At 49.7% G+C, this 24,925-nt stretch overlaps 1 protein-coding gene across 2 annotated transcripts in view; it reads right to left on the bottom strand.

The window, feature by feature from the left end:
* LOC307221945 (anoctamin-7-like) overlaps positions 1-19,237 on the bottom strand; it is a 32,179-nt gene extending 12,942 nt beyond the window's left edge. For both annotated transcript variants that reach the window (XM_079986875.1, XM_079986876.1), the window contains exons 1-18: positions 18,776-19,237; positions 17,835-17,940; positions 17,415-17,599; positions 16,028-16,135; positions 15,775-15,911; positions 14,220-14,277; positions 13,935-14,045; positions 11,880-12,045; positions 10,786-10,876; positions 8,113-8,209; positions 6,413-6,556; positions 3,323-3,460; positions 3,105-3,203; positions 2,041-2,143; positions 1,635-1,746; positions 1,255-1,309; positions 361-458; positions 14-150 (exon numbers count right to left, since the gene is read on the bottom strand). In XM_079986875.1, the coding sequence (XP_079843001.1) occupies positions 14-150; positions 361-458; positions 1,255-1,309; positions 1,635-1,746; positions 2,041-2,143; positions 3,105-3,203; positions 3,323-3,460; positions 6,413-6,556; positions 8,113-8,209; positions 10,786-10,876; positions 11,880-12,045; positions 13,935-14,045; positions 14,220-14,277; positions 15,775-15,911; positions 16,028-16,135; positions 17,415-17,599; positions 17,835-17,940; positions 18,776-18,907 (2,077 nt within the window). In that variant the 5' untranslated portion in view covers positions 18,908-19,237. The remainder of the gene's footprint in view (positions 1-13; positions 151-360; positions 459-1,254; positions 1,310-1,634; positions 1,747-2,040; positions 2,144-3,104; positions 3,204-3,322; positions 3,461-6,412; positions 6,557-8,112; positions 8,210-10,785; positions 10,877-11,879; positions 12,046-13,934; positions 14,046-14,219; positions 14,278-15,774; positions 15,912-16,027; positions 16,136-17,414; positions 17,600-17,834; positions 17,941-18,775) is intronic.
* Positions 19,238-24,925: the final 5,688 nt, after the last annotated feature.

Here is a 24,925-nt window from a genome sequence, read left to right as displayed (position 1 = left end):
CCCTCCTGCTTACCCATCTCCAGGTACTCCTCAAAGAGGCCTTCGCACTCAATCAGTTCATAGTCCTCCTCCCAGCGCTTGGGCTCCTGGCAGATCTGACCCCCTCGCACCCGGGCCAGCTTCCTCTTCTGGCGCCAGGATTTCAGCTTCCTGCAGGGGAAGAAATGGACAAGAGAGGCATCGGAGCAGCGGAGAGGGGCTCCAGTTGAAAGGGACCCCAAAAAACATTAGGTTTTGTGGGGTGCTCTGTTTCCATGGCTGGAATTGCATAGAGTGTTAGTGAGCAGCCCCCCCTGGACCTGCCGGTCTGTCTCTGGACCTGCCAGGTCTTCCTTCTCCTCCCTGCAGCTGGCAACTCACGGAATCAGAAACTCCTGGATGTTGCTGACAATCTGCTTCCCCACCATGATGATGAAGAGCTGCTGGGCCAGCTCAATCAGGCATCCGCCAGGACCGCACTGCAGGGAGAAGGGGAGGAGATGATGTCAGCAGAGCTCTAGGGAGCGAGTCTGGAAACCCTGTGCCCCAAGGAAACAGCTCCAGAGGGACCATTTCCCCCTGGAAAGAAGAAATCCCAATTCTGCCTTTAGCCAAACAGGCGTGGCAGGACCTTGGGTGTTTTGAAAAATCTTTAATGCTTTGTTTGTCACTCTTGGGCTGGAGTGTTGTTTGGGACCTTTTCTTGTGGGGGTTGCTGATGCTGGTTTTTTTGTATTTCTATTTTTTGTGTTTTATGTGGAAATAGTTCAGTTTGTTTTTAATGCTCTGTTTATTGTTTATGACTACTTTTGTCACGTTGTAGTTATGTATTTTTTTCATGCTGCAAGCTGCCTTGAGCATGGCTTGAACTGAGGAAAGGTGGCATACAAAAATAAAAATAAAAATGTATGTATGTATGCCAATACCTAAAACAGAAACCAGAACCAAAATAATCTAAAACAAACATAAACAAGTGAGCTCTTAAATCACAACCCTCCAATTAAAGTTGAACCTTGCAGATAAAGAAAGAAAGAAAAAAAGAAAAAGAAAAAAACACGGTTTGATCTGGGGTGACAGCAGGAGAAACCCAAACATGTGTGTGTGTGTGTGTGTGTGTGTGTCTGTGTGTGCGTGCGTGCACGTGCACCCCCCCCCCACAGCAAACTCTTTGGAGAAGGACCTGCGTGGCTCCAGCATCTGGATGCAGAGCCCGCCAGGTGGGCAGTGCCCAGACTGAGGCAAGAGAGAAGACTTGCCCCCTGCCCTGGTACTTACGTCTTCGTTCCTCATGCCCAGGAGTTTTCCATATTGGCCGGGGTACCCCACAAACCTGCTGGGACAAAGGGAAGGGTCTGCCTGGGGTTTGGAAGCCTCACTCCCGCAATGGGGGAACACTCAAAATGGCAGCTCTCAGCTCTGTACTGGGAGAGCCCAGGGGAGGCTGAGAGCCCCATGGGGAGAAGGCAAAGCCATAGAGGAAGTGGGGAGTTGGGGGGTGCCCAGCCCAAGTGGTGGAGCCCCACGACATGCCTCCTTGTAGCCACAGTCATGGCGAAGCAGGGCTCACGCTCCGTGGCTAGGAAGTCCCTCCCTCCCTGCCGCCTGGGGTTGTTTCCCTGCCCCTGTGCAAGGGGTCTAGGGACCAGCAGCCTCACCTGCCCTTGAAGAAGGCCACGTAGAACGGGGAGGAGTAGAAGTTGACAAACTGGAAAATGAAGACCTTGAAGGTGAAAGCGTCTTCATGCTGTGTCTGAGTCCGGTGCATTTCTGCAAAAGGGGACAGCCCAGTATAGGGTGGCCAGGAGGCATGTTGGCCAGAGAGGAAGGAGGAGGAGCAGGAGAAGGGGAGATGGGGGGCAGCCAGCCCCATGGCGGAGGAGCTGCTCGTGCTCCAGAAATCCCCAAGGGGCATTTTGCAGGCCACCGCCCCGTCATGCACAAAGGGAGCCTCATGAACTGAGCTCAGCCAGTTGGCAGTGGCAATGCAGGGACAGAATAGGGGCAGAGTCTGGGCTTGCTGGGAAATTGGGGTGGGGTGGGGGGTTGGCATCTCAGACTCACCCCACCTGGTGAGCTTCTCAGCCAGAGAGGTGTAGACCTGACTCATGAGGAGAATGAGCACCAGGTTCACCATGCAGCTGCTGATGTTAGCAATGTTCCCCGCCTGCAGGGAAAAGACAGAACGTCGCCACCCCAGTCGTCTCCAAAAACCAGCGAATTCTCTCCCTCCTTAAAACACACAGAGAGGAAGGGGAACCCAATAGCCTAGAGCACAGAGACCCTCTGGGCTCAAACTCGACACACAAGGAAAATCCTCTCTGTAGTGCTAAATTGGAGCAAAGGTCAATCCGCAGAAAACCCAAATTGCTGTTTGTTCCAGCTGAGCACGAAAGAGCAGCAGGGCAAGGGAAGTGTGGAGGAGCCCTTACTGCATCTCTGAATGCCCAGTGTGCCTGGCAGAGGACAGGAGGAGCAGGTCTCTGCCACCGAGGGGCTTACAATCTAAAATCCAACCCTAACTGCAGGAGAATTCTGCCTGGACTTTTTATATGTATATCCAGAGAATGCAAAACAGAAAGGGGGAGAGAGAGAGAGGCAGAAAGAGAGATAGACTTTGATTGCATACACATTTAGCACATTTAGAGAGGAGCATACATACTCAAATTCCGGGAACTGTAGTTTTAATGATGCTGCGAATTGTGGTTGTGTTGTTTTTTAATTATTTGGTTTTTCAAATTAAAATTTTACAGAGATATATCAAACATAAATCATAAAACAAGATTCCAAGGAATCTCCTGGGCTTCCCTCCTCCCCTTTGTGGGTCCTATTATTAATCATTTCCTCCTGCATCTTTTATGATTATCCAAATCTTTTCTATCTCCATCGCGTCCAGAATTCACCCTTAAACTACAAGTGATACTCCAATCCTAACGATTTTAACAATGTTGGGAATTGTAGCTCTATGAGGGGTCAGCTACAGTTCCCAGAATTCGGCAGTGCGGGGGAGAACGCACCGTACGCTTTGCACAAAACCATTTCCCTACAAAATCCATCGCTGAACATTTGGGGTTCAATGTTTCTAAGGGGGGGGGGTGGACCAGGCCTCACGGCCCCTCTGCTCTCACCTGGGTCATCAAGATCGTGTTCCCTGTGTGGTACATCATGGTGCTGACAATTCCTCGGTACATGATTACCGACACGAGGAAGATCATCACCACACAGAGCTGACGGGAGAAGCAAAGCGTTCAGGATCAGCGCTGAGACCGGAAGCCTCTCAGCTCAGCCCAGCCCTGCAACCCAGGCCTCTGCCTGGCATGTGGTGGGGGCAGGGGACTCCCCTCACCATGATGATGATGGCCATGGATCCCGTCAGGATGCGGGAGAGACGGTCACGTTCAGGGAAATACGGCTCCTTCACCCCCGTGACGGGATTCTGCTCCATGCGGGGGGCCATGGCGGCAAACTCTGGCCGAGGACGCTCCTGGGGGAAGGAGAGACAGAGAGAGGTTGAGATGGAGAGACGAAGCACAGAAGGTGTTGGGCTCTCCCTTCCATGGAAGATTTTTAAGCAGGGCTTGGGCAGCCATCTGCCAGGGATTCTTTAGCTGCTATTCCTGCATCGTACGGGGTTAGGCTAGATGAACCTTGGGAGTCCCTTCCACCTCTACAAAATTCTATGAAACGGCATCTGGGGACAAAGTGGGGTTGGGGAACACAGAGCTCTCGGATTCCTAAACAAAGGTGAAAACCCTTGGATGCAAATGGCCTTTAACACTGTGCGGAGATGTTTAGGATTATATTACAAGCCTTGTGCTTCACAGAATAGCAGAGCTGGAATGGACCACGAGGTCATTAAAATGACAATTTTGTGATGTGTTTAGGGTGTTCTGTTGCTGTGCACTACCTTGGTACATTTATATTTTTGTTCCTTTTATTTTTGTATATTTTTTATTAAGTTTTTTCTATTTTACATTTTAGAATAATGTTAAAATATCAGTGACTTCCTTTCTTCTCTTCCCATGGTTCAGTTTGCATGCCATAGATCCCAGCGTAGTTTACATAAACTAAACCATTCAGTATAATAATAATAGTTTATTATTTATACCCCGCCCATCTGGCTGAGTTTCCCCAGCCACTCTGGGCGGCTTCCAACAAAGTACTAAAATACAGTGGTCTGTTAAACATTAAAAGCTTCCCTAAACAGGCCTGCCTTCAGATGTCTTCTAAAAGTCTGATTGTTGTTTATTTCTTTGACATCTGATGGGAGGGCGTTCCACAGGGCGGGTGCCACTACCGAGAAGGCCCTCTGCCTGGTTCCCTGTAACTTGGCTTCTCGCAGCGAGGGAACCACCTGAAGGCCCTCGGCGCTGGATCTCAGTGTCCGGGCAGAACGATGGGGGTGGAGACGCTCCTTCAGGTATAGACAAAGGGCTTGGGCAGCCATCTGCCAGGGATTCTTTAGCTGCTATTCCTGCATCGTACGGGGTTAGGCTAGATGAACCTTGGGAGTCCCTTCCCTAAATGGACAAAGGCCATTTAGGGCTTTAAAGTGGCTAGTGCAGCAAGACTTCCGGGTCGGCGCCATCGCCGAATGGCGGACTCCCTCCGAGCTCCGGAGGGAGTCGGCTGGGTAGGGGTCGGGTCCTGCCGTGCCGGCGACGCGGGGACCCTCAAAAACCATGGGCGGAGATGCCCATGGACTTGGTGACTCGGCAGGCACCGTTTGCGCCCCCCCGACCCGCGAAGGAGCCTTTTTAAAGGCTGCGGAGCGGGTGACGGGGGGGTGTGGTGCTGTGAGTCCAATGCTTCCCCTGCCCAGCGAAGCCGCATGCCATTCGGCGGAGAGCAACGACTTCTTCTTTGAAAATTTCGGATTTGGACTAAAAGGAACAACCCGTGAGTAAATTGATTGGACTTAAAAGGGAAATTTGATCTTTGAATTTGGAGCGAGCGGGGGGAGTGCAAAAAGGAAGTCCGCCCCCCCCCCCTGTTGTAGATGGCTCAACGCAAGGATTTGACAACTAAGATCGAGAGATGAACTTGTTTACCTGAAAAAAAAATTTAACTTCACGAAGGGAAATTACAATAATTGTGCTGGAGGAGAAGACTGATTTGTGGGAACTAAAATGCAGCCCCCCAGGGAACCGGGAACGATCCGCTATGAGAGACTGGTGAAGAGACACAGAAACTTTGACAGCTGTCAAAGTAGCTGTCAAAGCAGGAAAATAAAAGAGAACTTTGTTACGATGGCTTTGCTGGTTAGATTTGTTACAATTTGGACATAAATTATTGGAAATAAAGGCAACAAGTTATTTGACTTTTGGGTCTGATTTTGAAAGAAATTAAGTTACCATATTCCCTCTAGAGGGAGGCTGGGACATTGCAACAGTAGCAGCAAGTGGAAAAATACTATGAATTTGAGCAGGATCTGTTATCTCTTGGGAAAGCTGCAAAAACGAAGCATTATTTTGTCTACAGAGGTTTTTATACTAAAGGAGACAATGGATTTATCTATTGAAGAAAGGAAGGGACTTGACGCAAGTTATGTTCCTGAATAACAAAAGCCTCTGTGGAGAACAAGAAGTTTCTGAATTAGAAGGTTTCTGCAGCAGAACAGGAAAAAGCAACCTGAGGAATAAGAGCTGGACCAAATTTGAAGCCGGAGTATTTGGAACATCCAGACTTTAAAAGGACCAAGAAATAGAATTTAAGTTAGACTCTTAAACATAGAGGTCTGGATGGAAGAACAATGACTTTTTCTGAGAGTTTTTTCGAGATTGGACTTTCTGAAATTAAAAGCTATCAAAAGACGGCAAAGTGGAGTTGAGATATAGACGTGGATACACCAGGCTGGCAGTAGACAATGGATGAACTTTGGGGATTGGAACCGGGGAATGGGGGGGGGGGAGATTTGGAATCCAAAGGCTGTAAAATTATATATTATTTCTTTCTTTTCTTTTTTCATGTTTGTTGTTTGAAAATAGGGGAATTCGTGGAAGGGAAATGGGGTCGATCTTAGGGAATTATATAAAATATAAGGAGAAATGGTTCATTAAGATAAATAAGATAAATTAATTTGGAATAAATGGGTTATTTAAAATTACAAATAAGGTTTTAAAATTTGGGGTAAGAATCTGTGGAATCAATTTAAGGGAAATGGGGGGGGGGGGGAAGTCCGGGAAAGATGCCACTGAAACCAAGTGTAAATCATATTTGTTTTTTCTTTCTTTCTTGCTATCTTTCCTTTTTATTCTGGAAAATTTTTAATAAATATTATTTTAAAAAAAATAAATAAAGTGGCTAGTGCAGCAAAACTGCTTCTGCTTTTTGCTTTTGCTGCCGGAGGGAACACTGCTTAAGTTCACCGCCCCCCTCCCCAGCTAAAAGGTGGGTTGAGGGAGGCCTGGCAGGCCCCAATCTGCCTCCCACTTGCCTCGTCCTCCTGGAAGTCCATGCAGTCCCAGTGGTGGGCCAACGTGGCGTTTTTCCGCTTCCAGTACTCCAGGAAGGTCACGGCCCAGAAGGACATGAAGATGCTGAAGAAGACGGTCCCTGGGTGGTCAAAGAGGTAGCCCACCTGTGGTCAGAACAGGAGAGGGGGGAGAAGACGTCCAGGAACAGCTGCCATACAGACACTCCAATGGATTCAGATCCACCCAGTGGTAGCTACGCCGTGCCCATGCCCGTTTTGGGGAAAAGGTTTTGTGCTCCATGTATTAAAGGTAAAGGTAAAGGTAAAGGTAAAGGGACCCCTGACCATTAGGTCCAGTCGTGACCGACTCTGGGGTTGCGGCGCTCATCTCGCTTTATTGGCCAAGGGAGCCGGCGTACAGCTTCCGGGTCATGTGGCCAGCATGACTAAGCCGCTTCTGGCAAACCAGAGCAGCGCACGGAAACGCCGTTTACCTTCCCACCGGAGTGGTACCTATTTATCTACTTGCACTTTGACGTGCTTTCGAACTGCTAGGTTAGCAGGAGCTGGGACCGAGCAACGGGAGCTCACCCAGTCACGGGGATTTGAACCGCCAATCTTCTGATTTAACCCACAGCGCCACCTGCGTCCCTTTGCTCCATGTATTAGGCACCTCTTAAAGAGATCCTAACCAAATTGGCTTGAGAGAAAGGAGCAGGTTTGGGCTGATATTTGGATACAGCTGTGTGCCATTTCGAATCAAGATTGTACATTGCGGCAGCCTTTGGCTACGTGCAACAAAACTGACTGATTGAATGAAGGTTGTGGGCTGCGCCTTTGAAAACTGCACCGATTTGGAGAGTTCTTAGCATTCCTGAGCCACGCTGGGTGCAAGTCTGCCGGTACTGAATAGATGCATGGCAAATGAACGTTTTTCAAAACAAAACAAAACAAATATCCTTTATAGATCACAATGGTTCCCATTCTGCAGATGGGGGAACTGAGGTCACCAAAGGCTGGCTTGCCTGAACCGATGAGACAGGGAGAGACTGTTAAAAAATTTAAAATAACCTTTCCCAAAACAACAACAACCCTGAAGCCTTTATTTTAGGAATTTTAGGTGCCAAAATCCAAATGGAGCAGAAAAGACTGTTTATGTATGCAACCACAGCTGCTCAGATGTTATTGGCCCAGAGATGGAAAGAAGATAAAGTCCCGACCAGAATGGCAGATCAAGTTGATGGACTATGCCGAAATGGCAAAAATGACCGGAAGAATCAGAAATCAGGAAGACCAAAATTTTCATAAAGAATGGGGGAGAACACTTGAAGTTTAATGGTGAATTTTGAACATAACGGAGATGTAAAAGATTTGGATTATCATAAACGATGCAGGAGGAAATGGTTAATAATAGGACCCACAAAGGGGAGGAGGGAAGTCCAGGAGATTCTTTGGAATCTTGTTTTTATGTTGTATGTTGGATATGTGATTGTAAAACTGTAATTTGAAAAACCAGTTTTATTTTTATTTTTTAAATTTTAATCTTTTAAAGAGAGACTTTGGGAGCTCCACTTTGGGAGTGGGCAGGCAATCCGTTGCATTCCCACGCCCCACAGAGAGAGCTCCTTGGCTCTCTGTGATGTCACTAAATGCCCTGCCTCCCTTTCTTCCCCCTCCAAGAACAATCCCCAGAAGGCCCAGCAGCCAGCAAGTCCCCTCACCTTTGCCATGGGGCAGATCTCAGAAAGGTTCCAGTTGCCACAGGTGTCGCACAGAGGGCACATGAGGAACTGGCCCCCACTGCTGCAGATCTCTTGCCTGGGGAAGAGAAGAGGGTGAGGGTCAGTGGAGGATGTCACTCAGGGTTGGGGGGGCAGGCGGGGGGCTCACCCAAGGTGTGTTTCATGATGCTCAACTGTAGCGTTCCCAAAGCAAGGAAGGATTGAACTCTGATTAATAGAATACACACAAGGCTTGACCAGCAAGACTCTGGGAGGCAGTGCAAATACTAATAATAATCCTGTCCACCCCTTGGCCCAGGTCGTTTTATTCACAAAAGAACTTTTTACACAGTGTTCGTAAGAACCAATCAGATTTCCTCTGAGCATTTCAAAAACCCCACGTGGGGACAAAGTTAAAACTACAAAGAGCTAATTTGAGCATGCATACGTAGTTCAGAGTAAATAAAATAGGACTAAAAGGAGGAATGCATTCAGCAAACCCCGGAGGTCATAAACTGGAGAGGAAAGACGGCAGTATTTACCATCTCCTTATGACTGTCTTCTGGGCCCTTAAGATCTATCTAAAGATTAACAAATCTACATCAATGTTACCTACTATCTTTATGACCCAGGATGCCTGATGAAGCAACTGGCCTGTGTTTAGAATGCTAATACGTGCCTGTCAGGCAGAGAAATAGGACATAGATGCAGAGGCATGGATTGATCAGAAATCATATCATAATGGCTCAAACCTAGTCAACACAATGCTTTCATTGCTGACACAAATGGCTTGCTCCATATTTTTTATAATTCCTCATAGCAATCCCACCTGATCACTACACTCAACGCCAGCTGGGTCCCCTTCAGCTTAAATCTGACTCAGGAAGTGGTGTTTTTCTTAAAATAACTGGAAATAACTTCTTTGTGCATGAATCAATCGAAAGAGAGCACCTCTAGGCATCTGGAGATGCCCTTTTCTTTGCCCAGAGTTGGCACAATCACCTCTTTGAGGCTAGAGAGGACCAGGATCCTGGGCCAGAGGGCAGGAATGAGAAAAGGCAGACAAGGAAGAATCCACTCCCTGATCTAACCCAACCCAGTATCCTGCTTCCGACAGGGGGGCAGCCAGAAACCCAGAAGCAGGGCGCCAAGTCCTCTCCACTGCTGCATAACTCCAGCATCGGGCATTTGCAGCTGAAACGGCAGGATCAGGGCGAGGCAGCCCATCATGCTCTGCGTGATGGAGCGTGATGGACAGAGGATAAAGGAACCTGCGTTTATTCCTCTTGATATAATTATTTTGAAAAAAGAGAGCTCTGCATTGTGTTTTCTTCGGTGACCAACTAGGTGCTTGCACCGAGGAGGTTATTTCTCTCTTACTCCTTGTTCCTCAGCCGTCAGAAATCTCAGGACTCGGACACTCCTTTCAGCTGTTTTTCCAAGGTGGTCTGTTTCCAACAGCCAGGTGCTTCTGGGCATAGCTGTCAAGTGTCCCTTATTTGGAGGGACAGTCCCTTATCCCAGCGCCATGTCCCGCTGCTGTCCCTTATTGATGGATGTCCCTTTAATTTCCCAGGTTTCAAAGGATGCAGCTCCTCTCCCTCCCTCCCTGCCGGCCAAGGAGGAGGGAGGCTCCAACTGTGTTGCTTGGCTGCCCGGCCCGCCCCCCTACGGCCTCCTCTCACCAGCCATGGCCCCTGGGAGCCCCTCCCCACCGGGACTGGCGGGAGCCTCGGGCCCTTCTGCTGCCATCCTCTTCGCGGCCGCCGAACTGAGCGTCTCTGCCTGGGGCCTCCCCTCTGCCTGTCACCGCCGCTCCCGCTCCTGCTAGGCCGTACTGCGGTTGTGCTGCCGAAGGACCCGGATGAGATGGGCAGCCTGGCGCGGCCTATGAATTGTTGAGGAGCCTTGAGAGGAGAGTGAGGGCAACCATAGAGAAAGCAGTTCAGAGAGAGGAGGAAGAGGAGGAGGCGCGGGCAGGTGTTCCAAGGGCTACAAGGGAAGGATCGCAAGCGCTTCTCCCATAGATTTGTAGTGGTAGACTAGCATAGATGGTCTGATCTGCGGGTTTACTTCGGGCGCTATTTCCCCCCCCCTTCCTCCTGCCCCGCCTGATGGAACTGAGAGCTGCAGATGGAGCATGAGAGAAAAGATACAGAACTGCAGCAGCATCTTCATAGCTTGGACTTCGTTTTGCATGAAAAGTGGTTGCTACTTGGAGTTATTTAATTGCAGTGTTTCATCGGCTGGTGTCTTGAGCAGCAACCTCTGGAAACGAAGGGCTAAAAACCGGCGCTGCTCTCCAAAATTACCTGGTTCCTTTTAACTGGTTGACTAAAATCCCTTATTTTGGCTGCTGGTCCCTTATTTTCAAATCTGTAAGTTGACAGCTATGCTTCTGGGACACCCACCCACCAAGGCAGCACTGAAGGCCCAATGTGTGGCCTGTCCCCTCCTGCCCATGCAGATGCAGCCTAGGAAATGCTTCACCAGTTGAACTTCTGCCTGATGCACAGCCATAAAAGAGATGGAGCTTCCCACCCCATGGGGCCCAAGATGCAGGATGAGGGTTTGGAAAGGGATGCTTGGGGGGCAGGGGTCATGCCCTGAGACATGCAGGCTCTCCCACAAGCTGACTGCCCTCCTCCTCCCCACAACCCCTGCCCCACTCACGCTGGTGTGTTTGTCCCCATGGTGAAGAGGCCGGCAAGGAAGACCAAAGTGCCGACAGTGGCCGCTGGGAGGAGCCAAGCCGTGTAGAAGCCTGCAGGGGAGACAGGTGAGGCGGAAACCGTGAGCAGAGGGCACCCAACATTGCCCTGCCGCCCCCCACCCTGAGCCCCTTCCAGACCGGAGCTTATGGGCTGGGCTCTGCCTTCCTCAAGCCCAGATTTCCCCACCCCATCCCAGTCTCCCTGCTCAGGACCCAGATGCAGAGCAGGGGCTGAACTCAGCACCGTGTGAGACCCAAAGCCGCTTCAAAAGTTATCTCTGAGCACGTAGAGAGTGCAAGGCTCAAAGGGGAGCACACACAATAACAGAAGTGAAATAAGCCACCGTATTTTTCGCTCTATAAGACGCACCTAGTTTTAGAGGAGGAGAACAAGAAAAAAAATATTCTCTCCCTCTCTGTGCAGCGCCTCTCCAGCAAAGCAAAGTCAGAACAGCAAGAGGGATCGCTGCGCAGCGAAATCAGCGATCCCCCTTGCTGTTCTGGCTTCTGGGATAGCTGTGCCAAGCCTTTTCAGGGCAGGAGGAGTGTTCCTCCTGCTGCGCTCCGGAGGCTTTGTGTGGCTATCCCTGAAGCCAGGAGAGCGAGAGCGATCGGTGCGCACCAATCCCTCTTGCTCTCCTGGCTTCAGGGATAGCTGCGCAGCCTTGCATTCACTCCATAAGACGCAGACACATTTCCCCTTACTTTTTAGGAAGGGAAAAGTGTGTCTTATAGAGCGAAAAATACGGTATACGGGAATGTAAAGAAGAGGGAGACCTCTGGCAGCTCACACTCAGACACTTCGAAGCATACAGCTACCCCACCCCTCAAGGTTCCTGGGAACCGTAGTTTATTTCCCAGCAGCCTGAACAAACTACAATTCCCAGGATTCTTTGGGGGTGTGCTTCAAAGGCTTGGTGTGCACATGGCCTCTGAGCAACTGCAGAGTGGTTTTTGGCCCCCGCCTGCCTCTGCACCTTCCTTGCTTCCCTTTTCCGGACTTCTGAGCAGCGTCTTGCCACAGCCAAGGAGGAGACAAAAGAGGGCGCCTCACCCAGCCAGGCGAAATAAATGGCCACCTTCTCCCCAAAGTATTCCCGGATGTGGTCCAAAGGCTGGTATTTGTACCAGCAGCGCCACTGGGCCCAGAAGCGGTACAGGATCTGCCGGGGGTTCAGCTCTTCGCCCAGGACCTCGTACTCAGGCAGCTCAAAGGGGCCCTGTGGGAGGAGGAGCCAGAAGGGAAGAGGTTAAGTGGACGTGTGACATCATCATCCACAGGAAGTCACCTCATCACCCACAGGAAATGATGTCAGAAGGTAGCACAGACATCCTTGGGGAGGATCCCAGACTCCCAAGGGACAGAGGTGTCGAGGCCAAGGTGTACAGCCTCACGAAAAATAGCAGGATTTTAATTTCAGTTGGGAAAATGGAAAGATGAAAAGACAGTTACCAAGAAAAAGAAGAACACAGCCTAACAACCAGTAACATCCTGCAAAATATTATGCGCTGTTCTTTGCACTCACTGCTTGCCTTTTATGTTAGATATAACTTGATTTTTTAATCAGACATAATCTACATACAATATTTTCCACGTCGGGATTTATCATTTGTGTGAGAGGCAAGGAAGGTACCCTTGCCCTGGGCCTGGGAGGGCTAAGGTGGCTGGGGAACCACATCGCAGACTGGCTGCTTCTTCGTTTTGAGTTTTTAATTTTATTCTAACGATACTTCCACCTTGGATGAGCTCTGCCCAAGTGAAACAGCACAAGTGAAACAGCCATGACCATAAGCAGAGGAAAAAGGTGCCTTGGGGCACATTGCAAAGTGCCCTCCCCCCGGAACTGAAAGGGGGGGGGAAATGACTTTTAATCTTTTTTTTGCTCTATGTGATTAACTAATACCCCCCCCCAGAAGATCCGTCACGGCAACTAATTGGCAAATGGGACTAAAAATGAACTGTGTGGGAATTATAGTAATTTTAAAGGTTTTACTCTGTAAAGGATTTGGATAAGAAGGGCTCTCTTTGTGACGCAGTTAGAATGGAGATTGGATACGAGACCTGTGTTGCAGGAGGTTTGGTCTTGAGGGAGGGCGAGCCGAAGATTTATTACTTTCGATGAGATTGCGAACTGGAAGGGGCAGCCCTCCTGGAAAAAGACTAATTTATGATGCAACAGGTCGGGAAAGCTAAAGAGCGAGCTTTGAGACTGTATTTCATCGGAATGACAAGATGGCGATTGCTTGCTTGAGCGGAAATGCCTGGTCTATTGGAATTTACGAGAGAGCAGGACAAAGTCCACACAGAACTATAAATAAGACTGTTTTTTTCAACCCACTTGCGGAGCAATTTGGAGGTAAAGGAAAAGGAAAATGTGTAACAACAAGGATTGAGAAGAGGGGACTGGAAATATCATTCTTAATATGAAAGCAGCAGAAAACAGTTGAGGACTGGACTCCTGCCAATCGAGAAGCATGGGTACCCCCCACAAAAATAATTTATAATTTGGATAACAATTGGATTACATGATATGTATTGTTATAATTTGGATTAATTGGTTTGATGTGTTTAATTTGGTAATATGAAATTTAATAAAAATTATTTAAAAAACCAAAAGCAAAGTGCCCTCCTCACTGGGAACATACAGCAAGAGCAGATCAGTGCATCCATACAGCGTAGTGCTGCCCACACTGACCGGCAGCCGCAGCAGCTCTGCAGGGTTCCGAGATGGGGTCTCTCCCATTCCTTGCTGGAGACACCAGGGGGTGAACTTGGGACCTTCTGCGTGCAGAGCAGCTGTTCCTCTGCCAAACCACACCCAACCCAGCGCTAAGGAACTGCAACCAGCACCCGCATAGACCTGGAGTCAAGGAGCAGGGAGTCTCGGCCCCCTTTCATGCATTAGGGGATCCCTAAACTGGATCCTCACAGAACTCTAGCCCAATGGTTGCCATTAATTTGATTTAAACTGATTTTAGAATGATGTATTATTTTACTGTTGTTAGCCGCTCTGAGGCCAGCTCCGGCTGGGGAGGGCGGGATATAAATAAATTATTATTATTATTATTATTATTATTATTACCCCAACCCCCCCAGCGTCTCTCTCACCTCATGCAGTGGGAAGGCTGCGGAGTAGACCCCTTCGTTCAGCAGCCGGTCGATGCCCATCTCTGCATGCTTCCTCTTCCCATAGATGGTCCGGGCTAAGATCTCATACACCTGGGAGAGAGAGGGGTGGTGCTCAGGGGGGATTCAGCCAGGTGGGAGGAAAAGGAAAGGGCATTGACAAGAGAGGTGGTCAAAGTTGTCTCCTCCCTCTCCTCCTCCTCCTCCTTGCTGCCAGGTTGCCCCAAACCCACCAGGCATGCCCCATTCCCCACCCCAAGGGCTCACAATGCGATGCCTCTGCGTGTTGGTGAAGTACGAATCGTGCTGCTCGCTGCCCAGGAACCTGAAACAGGTGAGGGGAGAGAGGGAGAGAAGGAGAGCTGGACACAGCCCGGGGTTGGAAGCACTGGGCATCTTCCCCAAGGCCTCAACCTGGGCAGCTTTTGTGTCACCTCTGGCCAAAGCAGTTTTGGGAACGGAGCAGGGTAATTGTAGGCACAGCTACGACCCACAGGCTTCTCTATCTGGCCTGTCAGAACCCCCACTAGGCTGCTATTATTATTATTACTATTATTATTATTATTATTATTATTATTATTATTATATTTGTATACTGCCCTATACCCGCAAGTCTCAGGGCAGTTACAATGTAAAATCACAATATAAAAGCACAAAATGCACAATGAAAACAAGAACAACCCAAGAAATGCACCCACCCACCCACGCTTTAAAAGGGCATGGATGTCAGTCATCCAAAGACCTGGTTAAAGAGGAACGATTTTGCCTGGCGCCTAAAGGTGTATAATGAAGGCGCCAGGGGAGCCTCCCTGGGGAGAGCATTCCACAAATGGGAGCCACCGCCGAAAAGGCCCCGTTCTCATGCTGGTACACTACAGACGAAGAAGGGCCTCAGATGATGACTGCAGGGTCTGGGTAGGTTCATATGGAAAGAGGTGGTCCTTGAGGGCTGTGTGGCAATGGTGGGCAGGGCCAGAGGCAAAAATGGGTTGGGGCACTGGAAGTGACTCTTCTCTTGGTATCTTCCAGCCACACAAAAGCCACACAAAAGTCTTCCCTCCCCCCCAGCACCGCAGCCCTTCTCCGGTTGGACAAAAGACCTTGCAAGCATCCTCAGAAACTTCCCAGCCAGGCCCAAACACGGCACAACTGCTGAAAGGCTTCCTTTGGAGACTGAGAAGGTGGGTGTGGTCTGAGAAGTGTCCTGGGGGCCACACCATAGCTGTCAACTGTCCCTTATTTGGCGGGAAAGTCCCTTATCCCAGCGCCATGTCCCGCTGCTGTCCCTTATTGATGATGTCCCTTAAATTTCCCGGGTTTCAAAGGAAGCAGCTCCTCTCCCTCCCTCCCTGCTGGCCAGGGAGGAGGGAGGCTCCAACAGTGTTGCTTGGCTGCGTTGCTCACCCAATAAGGAATCTAAGAACGACTGGGGGGTGGAGCTTGCATGCCTTGTGCCGATCAAATCGGCCACGTTGCCTGGGGACTCGCCCTTGCTCAGCGCTTCCCAGCGGAGAGGTGGTTTTCCTTGCTGCATCCCCTTTGCCGGGTTGCTGCGCTGTGGGAACCACCGCTTGAGGCTTCGTTTGGCTGCTGGCTGGGTTTTCTGCCTTTGGCTCGGAGGGGCTCATAAGTTGAACATATTTGTGTCTGCAAAATCTCTTATTTTGGCTGCTGATCCCTTATTTTTGAGGCTGCTGGTCCCTTATTTTCAAATCTGTACGTTGACAGCTATGGGCCACACAGAAAGCCCTGAGGGCCACCTGGGGTTCACCCCTTGGAGGTCCCCCCCCTTTGGTGGTTCCCCACACCTGCCCTCACTCACTTGTCCAGCTTGGACTTTCGGAAGGCACAGGTGTAGTAGTCGACAGGCTTCTTGGGCACCTGCTGGGCCATGATGTTCGGCAGGTGCAGTTTCTGAAGCAGGTCGTCAGAGCTGTTGCGGTCCGGGTTGGGGTGGGCCTGTGATGGGGGCACGAGAGGAGATGGAGGGGCTAGGAGGTAGACCACTGGCAAGGAGGCAGCCCGCAAGGAAGCTGAATGGGTCCCCCACCCCACCTGCATGCGCCGGCACTCACCTGGAGAGGGGCCCGCATGCACAGCTCCTCCGCGTAGTAAACCAGCACTTCCCAGGGAGCGCTCAGCTTTATGTAGTGAATTCCCTTGCGGTCGCTCAGAGTCTCCTCCTGAGAAGGAGACAGGTTGCTGAGAAGAGGGTGGGGGCTTCCTGGAAGCCTCAACCAAGCTCTCTTCCACATGGAGTGCAGCACAAAGACTGTGGCCCCCAAGAAAACACGAAACTGAAGCCCAGGCCCCCTCCCCAGTTGGGGAGGCTGGGAAGCATGAGTGGAGGAGTTTGGGATTTCTTAAAAATAAATCATCATGCGTCTTTGTTTCTCCACTTGATCCTTTTACATGGTTTTGTATGTATTGTGGTATTTTATGCTAAGAGTGAATTTCTGTTTAATTATTATTTGCCGATGTTCTGAGAGTTAGTTGTGTACTGTTATGTTCCCAAAGATTATTGGATACTACAGTCAAACCTTGGCTCCTGAGCGACTCCATTTTCGAACGTTTTTCAGAAGCTAAATGGCCATGGCAGCTTCTGCTTGAGTGCAGGAACCAATCGGAGTTGCAACCAATCGGAAGCCGCGCCTTAGTTGCTGAACTTTTCGGAAGCTGAATGGACTTCCGGAATGGATTATGTTGGACAACCAAGGTTTGACTGTACAGTGGTACCTCTGGTTGCGAACAGGATCCGCTCCGGAGGCCCGTTCGCAACATGAAAAGGATGCAACCCGCAGTGGCGTGTCTACACATGCGCGGGTTGCGATTCACCACGTTTGCGCATGTGTGTGACGTCATTTTGCATTTCTGCGCATGCGCGAGTGGCAAAACCCGGAAGTAACCCTTCCAGGTCGCCGCGGGACGTAACCTGAAAGAACGTAACATGAAGCGGAAGTAACATGAGGTATGACTGTACTTTATTGGATATAAGTCCAATATAAGCCGTCCCATTTTAAAGTTGTATTTTATTATGACTTTCTGTATTTGATCACATTATCCTAAGGTAGGCATAGGCAAACTCGGCCCTCCATATGTTTTGGGACTACAATTCCCATCATCCCTGACCACTGGTCCTGTTAGCTAGGGGTGATGGGAATTGTAGTCCCAAAACATCTGGAGGGCCGAGTTTCCCTATGCCTGCTCTAAGGTGTGGGTTCTTTGTTGTATATTTTGTTGCTGTGAACTGCATTGCGTATGGTAATATGGAAAAGTGAAATTAAATTAAATTAAATGAGTGGAGCACCCAGCAGGGGAAAAGAAGGCAGGAAGGCTGGCAGACAGAAAGCGAACTTTTTGAGTTTCTGCTTCATGGCCTGTCCTGGCTTCAGAGGTGCCAGTGCAGCTGCTTGCCAAGGGCACAAGAGAGACTTGGTACAACTTTGCCCGAAGCCCCCTCACCTTCTCCATCAAGAGGCCGGCGGTGCGTAGGTTCTTGAGGAACTTCTGCCTCCACCTCTCGTGACGCCCGCGGGCCGCCTCCCACCCGGCCCCCTGGCCCGCTGCCCTCTCGCCTTCCGGGTGGGGGTGTTTGTTGCGCCTCTTCTTCGAGGGACGCAGCTTCTCCTCCCAGACCAGGACAAAATCTGCAAGCAGAGAAGGAGATGGCAAGGGAATTGCGGGCGCCCTGGGGGTGCCCTGTTCCACAACCGAAGTGCAGCCCACCCCCCACAAGGCATGTGGCCAGAGCAACATGGGTTCATTTTCGTGCTGCCTGCTGCTCGGAGTTCGCAGAAGCCGAAGCCCCCTTTGCTCTGCGGTTGCAAAACTGCAACTTGGGCAAAACACTGGGGCGAGGAAGAAGGGGTTAGTTATACTTGCCTATCTTCGTCTTCCCATCTCGGAAGTAATTCCCGCTGGCACTGCTGGGGTAGCCATAAGTTTCATCGCCATAAATGTAGATGGGGTCGTCGTCGTCGTCCACATCCTGAAAACAAAATCAGGATGGGGGTCACATTTGGGGGACTATTCTGCATCTGGGATGGAAGGTGGAAGCCCCTGTAGAGCCTGGTGGGTGCCTGAGGCTGCAGCCTTGCAAAGTGGGCCAGCCTGTCCTAGATGGGGGACCACCAAGAGCCCCCCCTCCTTCCCGTTAATAGGACCTGCTCTTATTGTTTTGGTTTTTTAAATCTGGGATTAACTGGCCTGGCCTGGCCTGGCCCAGAATTGGGGTCCTCCCACCTGCCAGTTCTCAATTAGCAGCTCAGCCTTCATGCAACTTTGGGGGGCTCACAGTTTGCAGTAAAAAGACCCAAGGGGCACAGAAAGGCTTTGCCCACTGGCTCCACCCCCGCACTATTTGTGTACAGTAGCAGTGGGCAGCTGAACCCCACAATTGCATTTTTAAAAGGGGACAAAAGTTCTGTTGCTTTTCTTTGTGGGTTATGGTCTGACAGCAGAATTGTGCCTCCTCCCTCCTCCCAGGGCTGGATTTGAAGGAGAGACCCCACAAAGTGATGCTGTTAGGGGTATGGGGGTCTTACACCTGCAGATCTGAACCCCTTTCCTTCTTTTCTTTCTTTCTTGAGACACTCCCAGGACTTGGTTCTAAATAAAGCTGGTGGGGGAGTGTAGTCCCTGAGCACACACAGAGCGCCTCCCCCTTGCCACTCAGCAATCGCAACTAGGCTCCAAACACCCTCAGGGGCCCAAGGAAAAACCTCCCCGTGCGGGAGGCACGAAAGGCGTTGATCCCAACACCCCCTGGTTCTGGAAAGAACCCCCTACTGGGATTGCTTGCCCTGCCTTCGCTGTGTACTTACGAAGGTGTCCCTTCCAGCGCCCCCGTTGGGGAGAATACTGGAATCCTCGTAGAGGCCCGACGGGCTTTTCCCCAGGCCGATGAGCAGGCCGGTGTCCTGGGCATCCGACCCAGAGACCTTCTTGCGGATCATGGTGGGCTTGGTGGGGGGGCGTTGTCGGGGAAGGAGACTCAGGCTGCAGCTTCCATCACCGCTTCAGTCCTTCCAGAGGGAGGTGGGATGCAGGAGAGAAGCTCACTTGGGGGGGTGGGGGCCTCTCCAAAGCCAGAGAGTCTCCCGGGCCTCCACTAGCTCCTCATCCGTGGACTGGGGACCTCCATCCTCCTGCTGGGCTGTGCAGCATCTTCTGGTCCTGCAAAGGAGATGGAGCAGTGATGTCAGAGCAGCAGCAGCAGCAGGAGGAGAGGCAGAGCCTATGGCTTGGGAAAGGAGGGGCGCTGGGAGACACGCCAGCCCACTGCCCCCCCCAGCCCCACGCACTGGCAGGCCCCTGCTCTGCTGTTGCTGAGCAGCTATGGGATGGAGGAGGAGGAGCAGCAGCAGAAGCAGAGGAGGCTTCCCGGCACAATCTCTTGTTGCCTGTCAGCCAGGTGGTGGGGGCATGGAGGGGTGGGTGGGTGGGTGGGTGGGTGACAAAAAGAGATTGTGCAAAGGTGGGAGGAGGGGGAAAGAGGTGGGTGGTCAGGGAGAAATCAGAGCATCCTCTCTTTGTTTGTTTTTTTTGTTTTTTTTAATTATTCATTTTATAACACAAATAAACAATACAAACAGAAACACAAACAAATTCTTGTCTTATCCTTATTATTTCTAAACATTGTTAGGTGAGCTTCCCCAAGTCCCCCCCTATCTGATTTTCATTTTACCTCATCTTTAGCAGTTTCATATATCATAATTTTTAACCATTTTTTTATCACACCTACATTTACCATAAAGATCTTCACACTTTATCACTTACAAAGAATACTATTTTAAAATACACTATCTTCGACGGGTGGTGCTGTGGGTTAAACCACAGAGCCTAGGACTTGCCGATCAGAAGCTCGGTGGTTCGAATCCCCGCAACACAAAGTGCACGTAGATAAATATGTACCACTTTGGTGGGAAGGTAAACGGCGTTTCCGTGCGCTGTTCTGGTTTGCCAGAAGCGGCTTAGTCATGCTGGCCACATGACCTGGAAGCTGTAAGACGGCTCCCTCGGCCAATAAAGTGAGATGAGCACCGCAACCTCAGAGTCGGCCATGACTGGACCTAATGGTCAGGGGTCCCTTTACCTTTACCTTTATCTTCTACTTCTAACCCTGCAGCCTATATCCCCTTCCAAAGCTATTCTAAGAATTAAATGTTAACATATTTTTTCAAATATTCTTTAAACTTCTTCCAGTCTTTTTCCACCGTCTCTTCTCACTGGTCTTGGAGTCTCCCAGTCAGTTCGGCAAGTTCCATATAGTCCATCATCTTCACCTGCCATTCCAGCAGGCAGATGGTGTCTCTCTCCTTGCAACAGCCGCCTGCCTGGAAGAGGGTCCTCAAATTAAGGAGGGGCAAAATCCACCAATCCTGCCCCCCCAATCCCCCTTTCCTTATCCAAAACACATCTGCTCTGTAGATTTGGGAGGGGGGACAGTACTTCCGTAGTGGCCGCAAGAAGAGGCCGCCACCTTGCAATTCTAACTAACCCTGGGCTGTCAACGTTCTTTCAACCAGCCCCAACATTGTCTGCACTGGCTGGCAGCAGTGGCTCTCGGGGGGGGGGCATTCAGGCAGAGGGTCTGTTCCTAGCCCTACCAGGCGATGCTGCCATCATGGATTGAACCTGGGGTCCTCTGCATGCCAAGCAGCTGTTCTACCACTGAACTACCTGGCTGGTAGCCAGATTCTGTGCCCAGATTTGTAGGCACAGATCATCCTCTAGAATAAAATAGCTTACTAGAGAAATGCTGAAGTTGCCCTTCGGGGAGCCTCAGGGTCAATTTTTTTATGGTAGCCCAAATCTCAGTTGTACGGGTGTGTGTATATATCTCAATTTTAACTCATGAGCTATTGCTGCAATCTGTTCCAATTGTATATTTTATCTTTATGAACGCTGTTTTTATTGTGTTATGTTACGTGAGCTGGTCTTTGACCGTAATAAATTATCTATTGTAATAAACGAAAAATCTGCCCTTATTCCCTTATGGGGGACACAAGAGCCCTTATAGAGTCCTTTGCAGGTTCTCCATCAGTCAGAGGAAAAAACAGAGGCCAACCAGAGAATATTGAGAAGCAAAGCAGCTAGTAAGCCTGATCTTTATTGAACTGTTGCAACAGGGTGCCCCCTTCACAGGCAGGAGAAGGAGGAGGATCCAGAACCAAGGTGTGTCCCCCCTTATATAGACATTTTAAATTGCCCACCTTGGAGTCAAAGACCACCCCCAGAAACATCATACCTACATCACAGAAAGGGTGGGCTAAAGCAGAAATCTGAGTGGGTTGTTTACCTCCTGTCTGGCAAGTCACCTGTTGATGTTTACTGGATTGATACCCTGGGGAGCCTGGCCAGTCTTTTGTAATGATAAGTACTTAGTTCCTGAGCCAGGTCACAGGCTCACCCTATTCATACACAGACATACCCTTAAGACAGGATTTGTGATGGAAAAGGCAATGGGGAGACATTTGACCTTGCAGAGAAAACACCTGGCCAGCCTGGGAGTCAAAATGGCTCCATGGCTGCTCTCCTGTGCAGCTTCTGACATGTGGCCTATAGATCTATGTACGTGTTTGCTTGGTACATTTATGAACCTTTATTATCTACGTAAGACCTTAATTTATTAATTTCACTATCTATCTTCTACCACTGAACTACGGCCTCTCCAATAAATGTTAAATTCTGGACCGAGGGCATGTTGGATCCTGACGGCAAAAGGAGAGAGAGTGGCATTGGAAAGGGCCAGTTTGTGGGGGATTGGCTTTGATGCCATGGGGCCCTCCCCATAACTCTGAGTGCTGTTGTAAACAAAAATTGCCCTTTTCCCTTATGGGGTATCCAAGAGCCCATATACAGTGGTACCTCGGGTTAAGTACTTAATTCATTCTGGAGGTCCGTTCTTAACCTGAAACTGATCTTAACCTGAAGCACCACTTTAGCTAATGGGGCCTCCTGCTGCTGCCGCGCCACCGCTGCGTGATTTCTGTTCTCATCCGGAAGCAAAGTTCTTAACCCGAGGTACTATTTCTGGGTTAGCAGAGTCTGTAACCTGAAGCATATGTAACCTGAAGTGTATGTAACCCGAGGTACCACTGTAGAGTCCCTACATAGGTTCCCTATTAGTAGGAGAAAATAACAGAGGCCAACCAGAGAATATTGAGAAGCAAAGCAGCTAGTAAGCTTGATCTTTATTGAACTGTTGCAACAGGGTGCTCCCCTCATCCGCAGGAAAGGAAGAGGAACCCAGAACAATGGCGCACAAGGCCTTATAAAGACTTTAGAAATTGTCACCCTGTAGGTCAAGACCACCCCCAGAAGCATCATACATACATCACAGAAGGGGTGTAACCTAAGACCACCCCTCAGATACATCACACCTACATCACAGAAGGTAAAGGTAAAGGTAAAGGTACCCCTGCCCGTACGGGCCAGTCTTGACAGACTCTGGGGTTGTGCGCCCATCTCACTTAAGAGGCCAGGGGCCAGCGCTGTCCGGAGACACTTCCGGGTCACGTGGCCAGCGTGACATCGCTGCTCTGGCGAGCCAGAGCCGCACACGGAAACGCCGTTTACCTTCCCGCTGGTAAGCGGTCCCTATTTATCTACTTGCACCCGGAGGTGCTTTCGAACTGCTAGGTTGGCAGGCGCTGGGACCGAGCAGCGGGAGCGCACCCCGCCGCAGGGATTCGAACCGCCGACCTTTCGATCGGCAAGCCCTAGGCGCTGAGGCTTTAACCCACAGCGCCACCTGCGTCCCTACATCACAGAAAAGGCGGTCTAAAACAGAAATTTGAATGTTGTTTTTCCTCCTGTCTGGCAGGTTACTTGACTGGATTGCCTGGGGAGCCTGGCCAGTCTTTTGTAATGATAAATACTAGGCCATGTCACAGGCTCACCCCCTATTCATATCTTAAATGTGCCCTTAAGACAGGATTTGTGAGGAAAGAGACAATGCGAGGTTTCCCACTTTGACCCTGCAGAGAAAACATTTGCTCAGTTTAGGAATCAAAATGGTTCCAGGTTGGTCTTCTTGTGCTGATCTATGTACGTGCTTGGTTGGTACACTTATGAACATTACCATATATCTAAAAAGGTAAAGGTAAAGGTACCCCTGCCCGTACGGGCCAGTCTTGACAGACTCTGGGGTTGGTGCGCCCATCTCACTCAAGAGGCCAGGGGCCAGCGCTGTCCGGAGACACTTCCGGGTCACGTGGCCAGCGTGACAAAGCTACATCTGGCGAGCCAGCGCAGCACACGGAAACGCCGTTTACCTTCCCGCCAGTAAGTGGTCCCTATTTATCTACTTGCACCCGGGGGTGCTTTTGAACTGCTAGGTTGGCAGGCGCTGGGACCGAGCAGCGGGAGCGCACCCCGCCGCGGGGATTCGAACCGCCGACCTTCTGATCGGCAAGCCCTAGGCGCTGAGGCTTTTACCCACAGCGCCACCCGTATCCCTACCATATATCTAAGACCTCTAAGACCTCAAAATTTCTATCACAGTGCTATGGAAGGGAATTGTCAGCAAGGGAGCACTGACTACCACTGCAGTTTACAGGAGGGAAGCCAGAGATTGGGGATAAACAGCACCAGAGAAAGAGGAAAGAGGAAGGAGGGGTGTGAGGCTGGTTTCTGGAAGCTGTAATCCATTGATGAGTGGCATCATTTTTGGTCCTCAGGAAGAACTTTATAAATGTTCTTCCTTTGTAAGACCCTCTGGATGACCCGTGGGTCCCTTTAAATTCTACGGTTCTATGATTGACTGCAGGCAAACCTTTGATGTAACTGAAGCTGCTTCCTGCAAGGCTGCAAAGAATCTTCAGCTCTTCAGCTTCCTTCCAGCCTAGCCCAGCCCGGTGTGAGATGAATTTGAGGAGCCCACGCTATTAGGAGAATCACCGCAGTCTCCAATTCCAGAAACATCCTTCAGCTCCCTCGAGCTGCATTAAATATTTACTCTGGCTCCAGGCAGGCAGGCAAGAAAAGAGCTGTTTGAACTCTTCAGTAATGTTTTCAGGAAGTGGTGGCCTTGGCAAAATGGAGCCTGGGTCAGGATCTTCAGTGTCAGGAACAAACACAAATTGACTGCTCTTATGGGGCAACGTCCAGGAAGGAAAGATGGTGGACTACATATCTCTTGTTGACAGACACCCTGTCCATGGAGATAATTATGTGATGGTTAATGATAGCCGAGCTATAAATCTCGGTTATCACATAATCCCTGGGAAAACAGAGAGAACCGAGATTAAGCTCCGAGGCTCTGAAAGGCTGTTTTCCACTGCTCTGCCCAAACACCACGTAATAGTCCCAAGGGACATAAAGTCAGCTAAACCTCCCTTTATTTATTTGTGAGACCATTATAAATTATGACTGAGGTTTTATGTCTGCCAGTTGAAATATAAATCTAGAATGCAACCCGACTGCTGGCTTACGAAGAGAGACGAAAATCAAAAGGTTGAAAGCAAAATGAAAAGCATGCTTTAATTGTGGCCCCCAAAATATTTTAAACAGCTAAGAGGTGTTCCAACTGTTAGAAATCTTTGCTGTCTTTTATTTTTAACGGTCTGTCCTTCTGGATAAAGTGCTGGTGGCAAAATGAAACTAACTAACATAATTATGCTACTGTGAGAAAAAAATTGCGGAAAATGTGGTTTGATAAAAATCAAGAGGACTCAGACTGCAGAGACTGTAAGATCTTCAAGAAAGTGAGCTGTTAATAAGCCCAAGAGCACTCAGTAACGGTAAAAACACTGTTGGACACCCCATGATGCCATTGTTGGCATCATGCAACAATTATTGGATGAGCAACCAAAAGAGATCAGAACTGAGATGGATAAAGTGGTGAATGAAAATGAACCAGAAAAAGATGAGGTTAAAGAAGACCCAGAACCTTTGGATAATACTATTGATGGAGGACCATCAGAAAAGGAGATTGGAATGGTAAAGCTTGAGGCAGTAGATGATGAAAT

Source organism: Podarcis cretensis, assembly GCF_951804945.1.
Source record: "Podarcis cretensis genome assembly, chromosome: 8".
NCBI lineage: Eukaryota > Metazoa > Chordata > Lepidosauria > Squamata > Lacertidae > Podarcis > Podarcis cretensis.
Note: the sequence above shows the minus strand (reverse complement) of the source record. Positions and strands in the feature narration are given on the sequence as shown.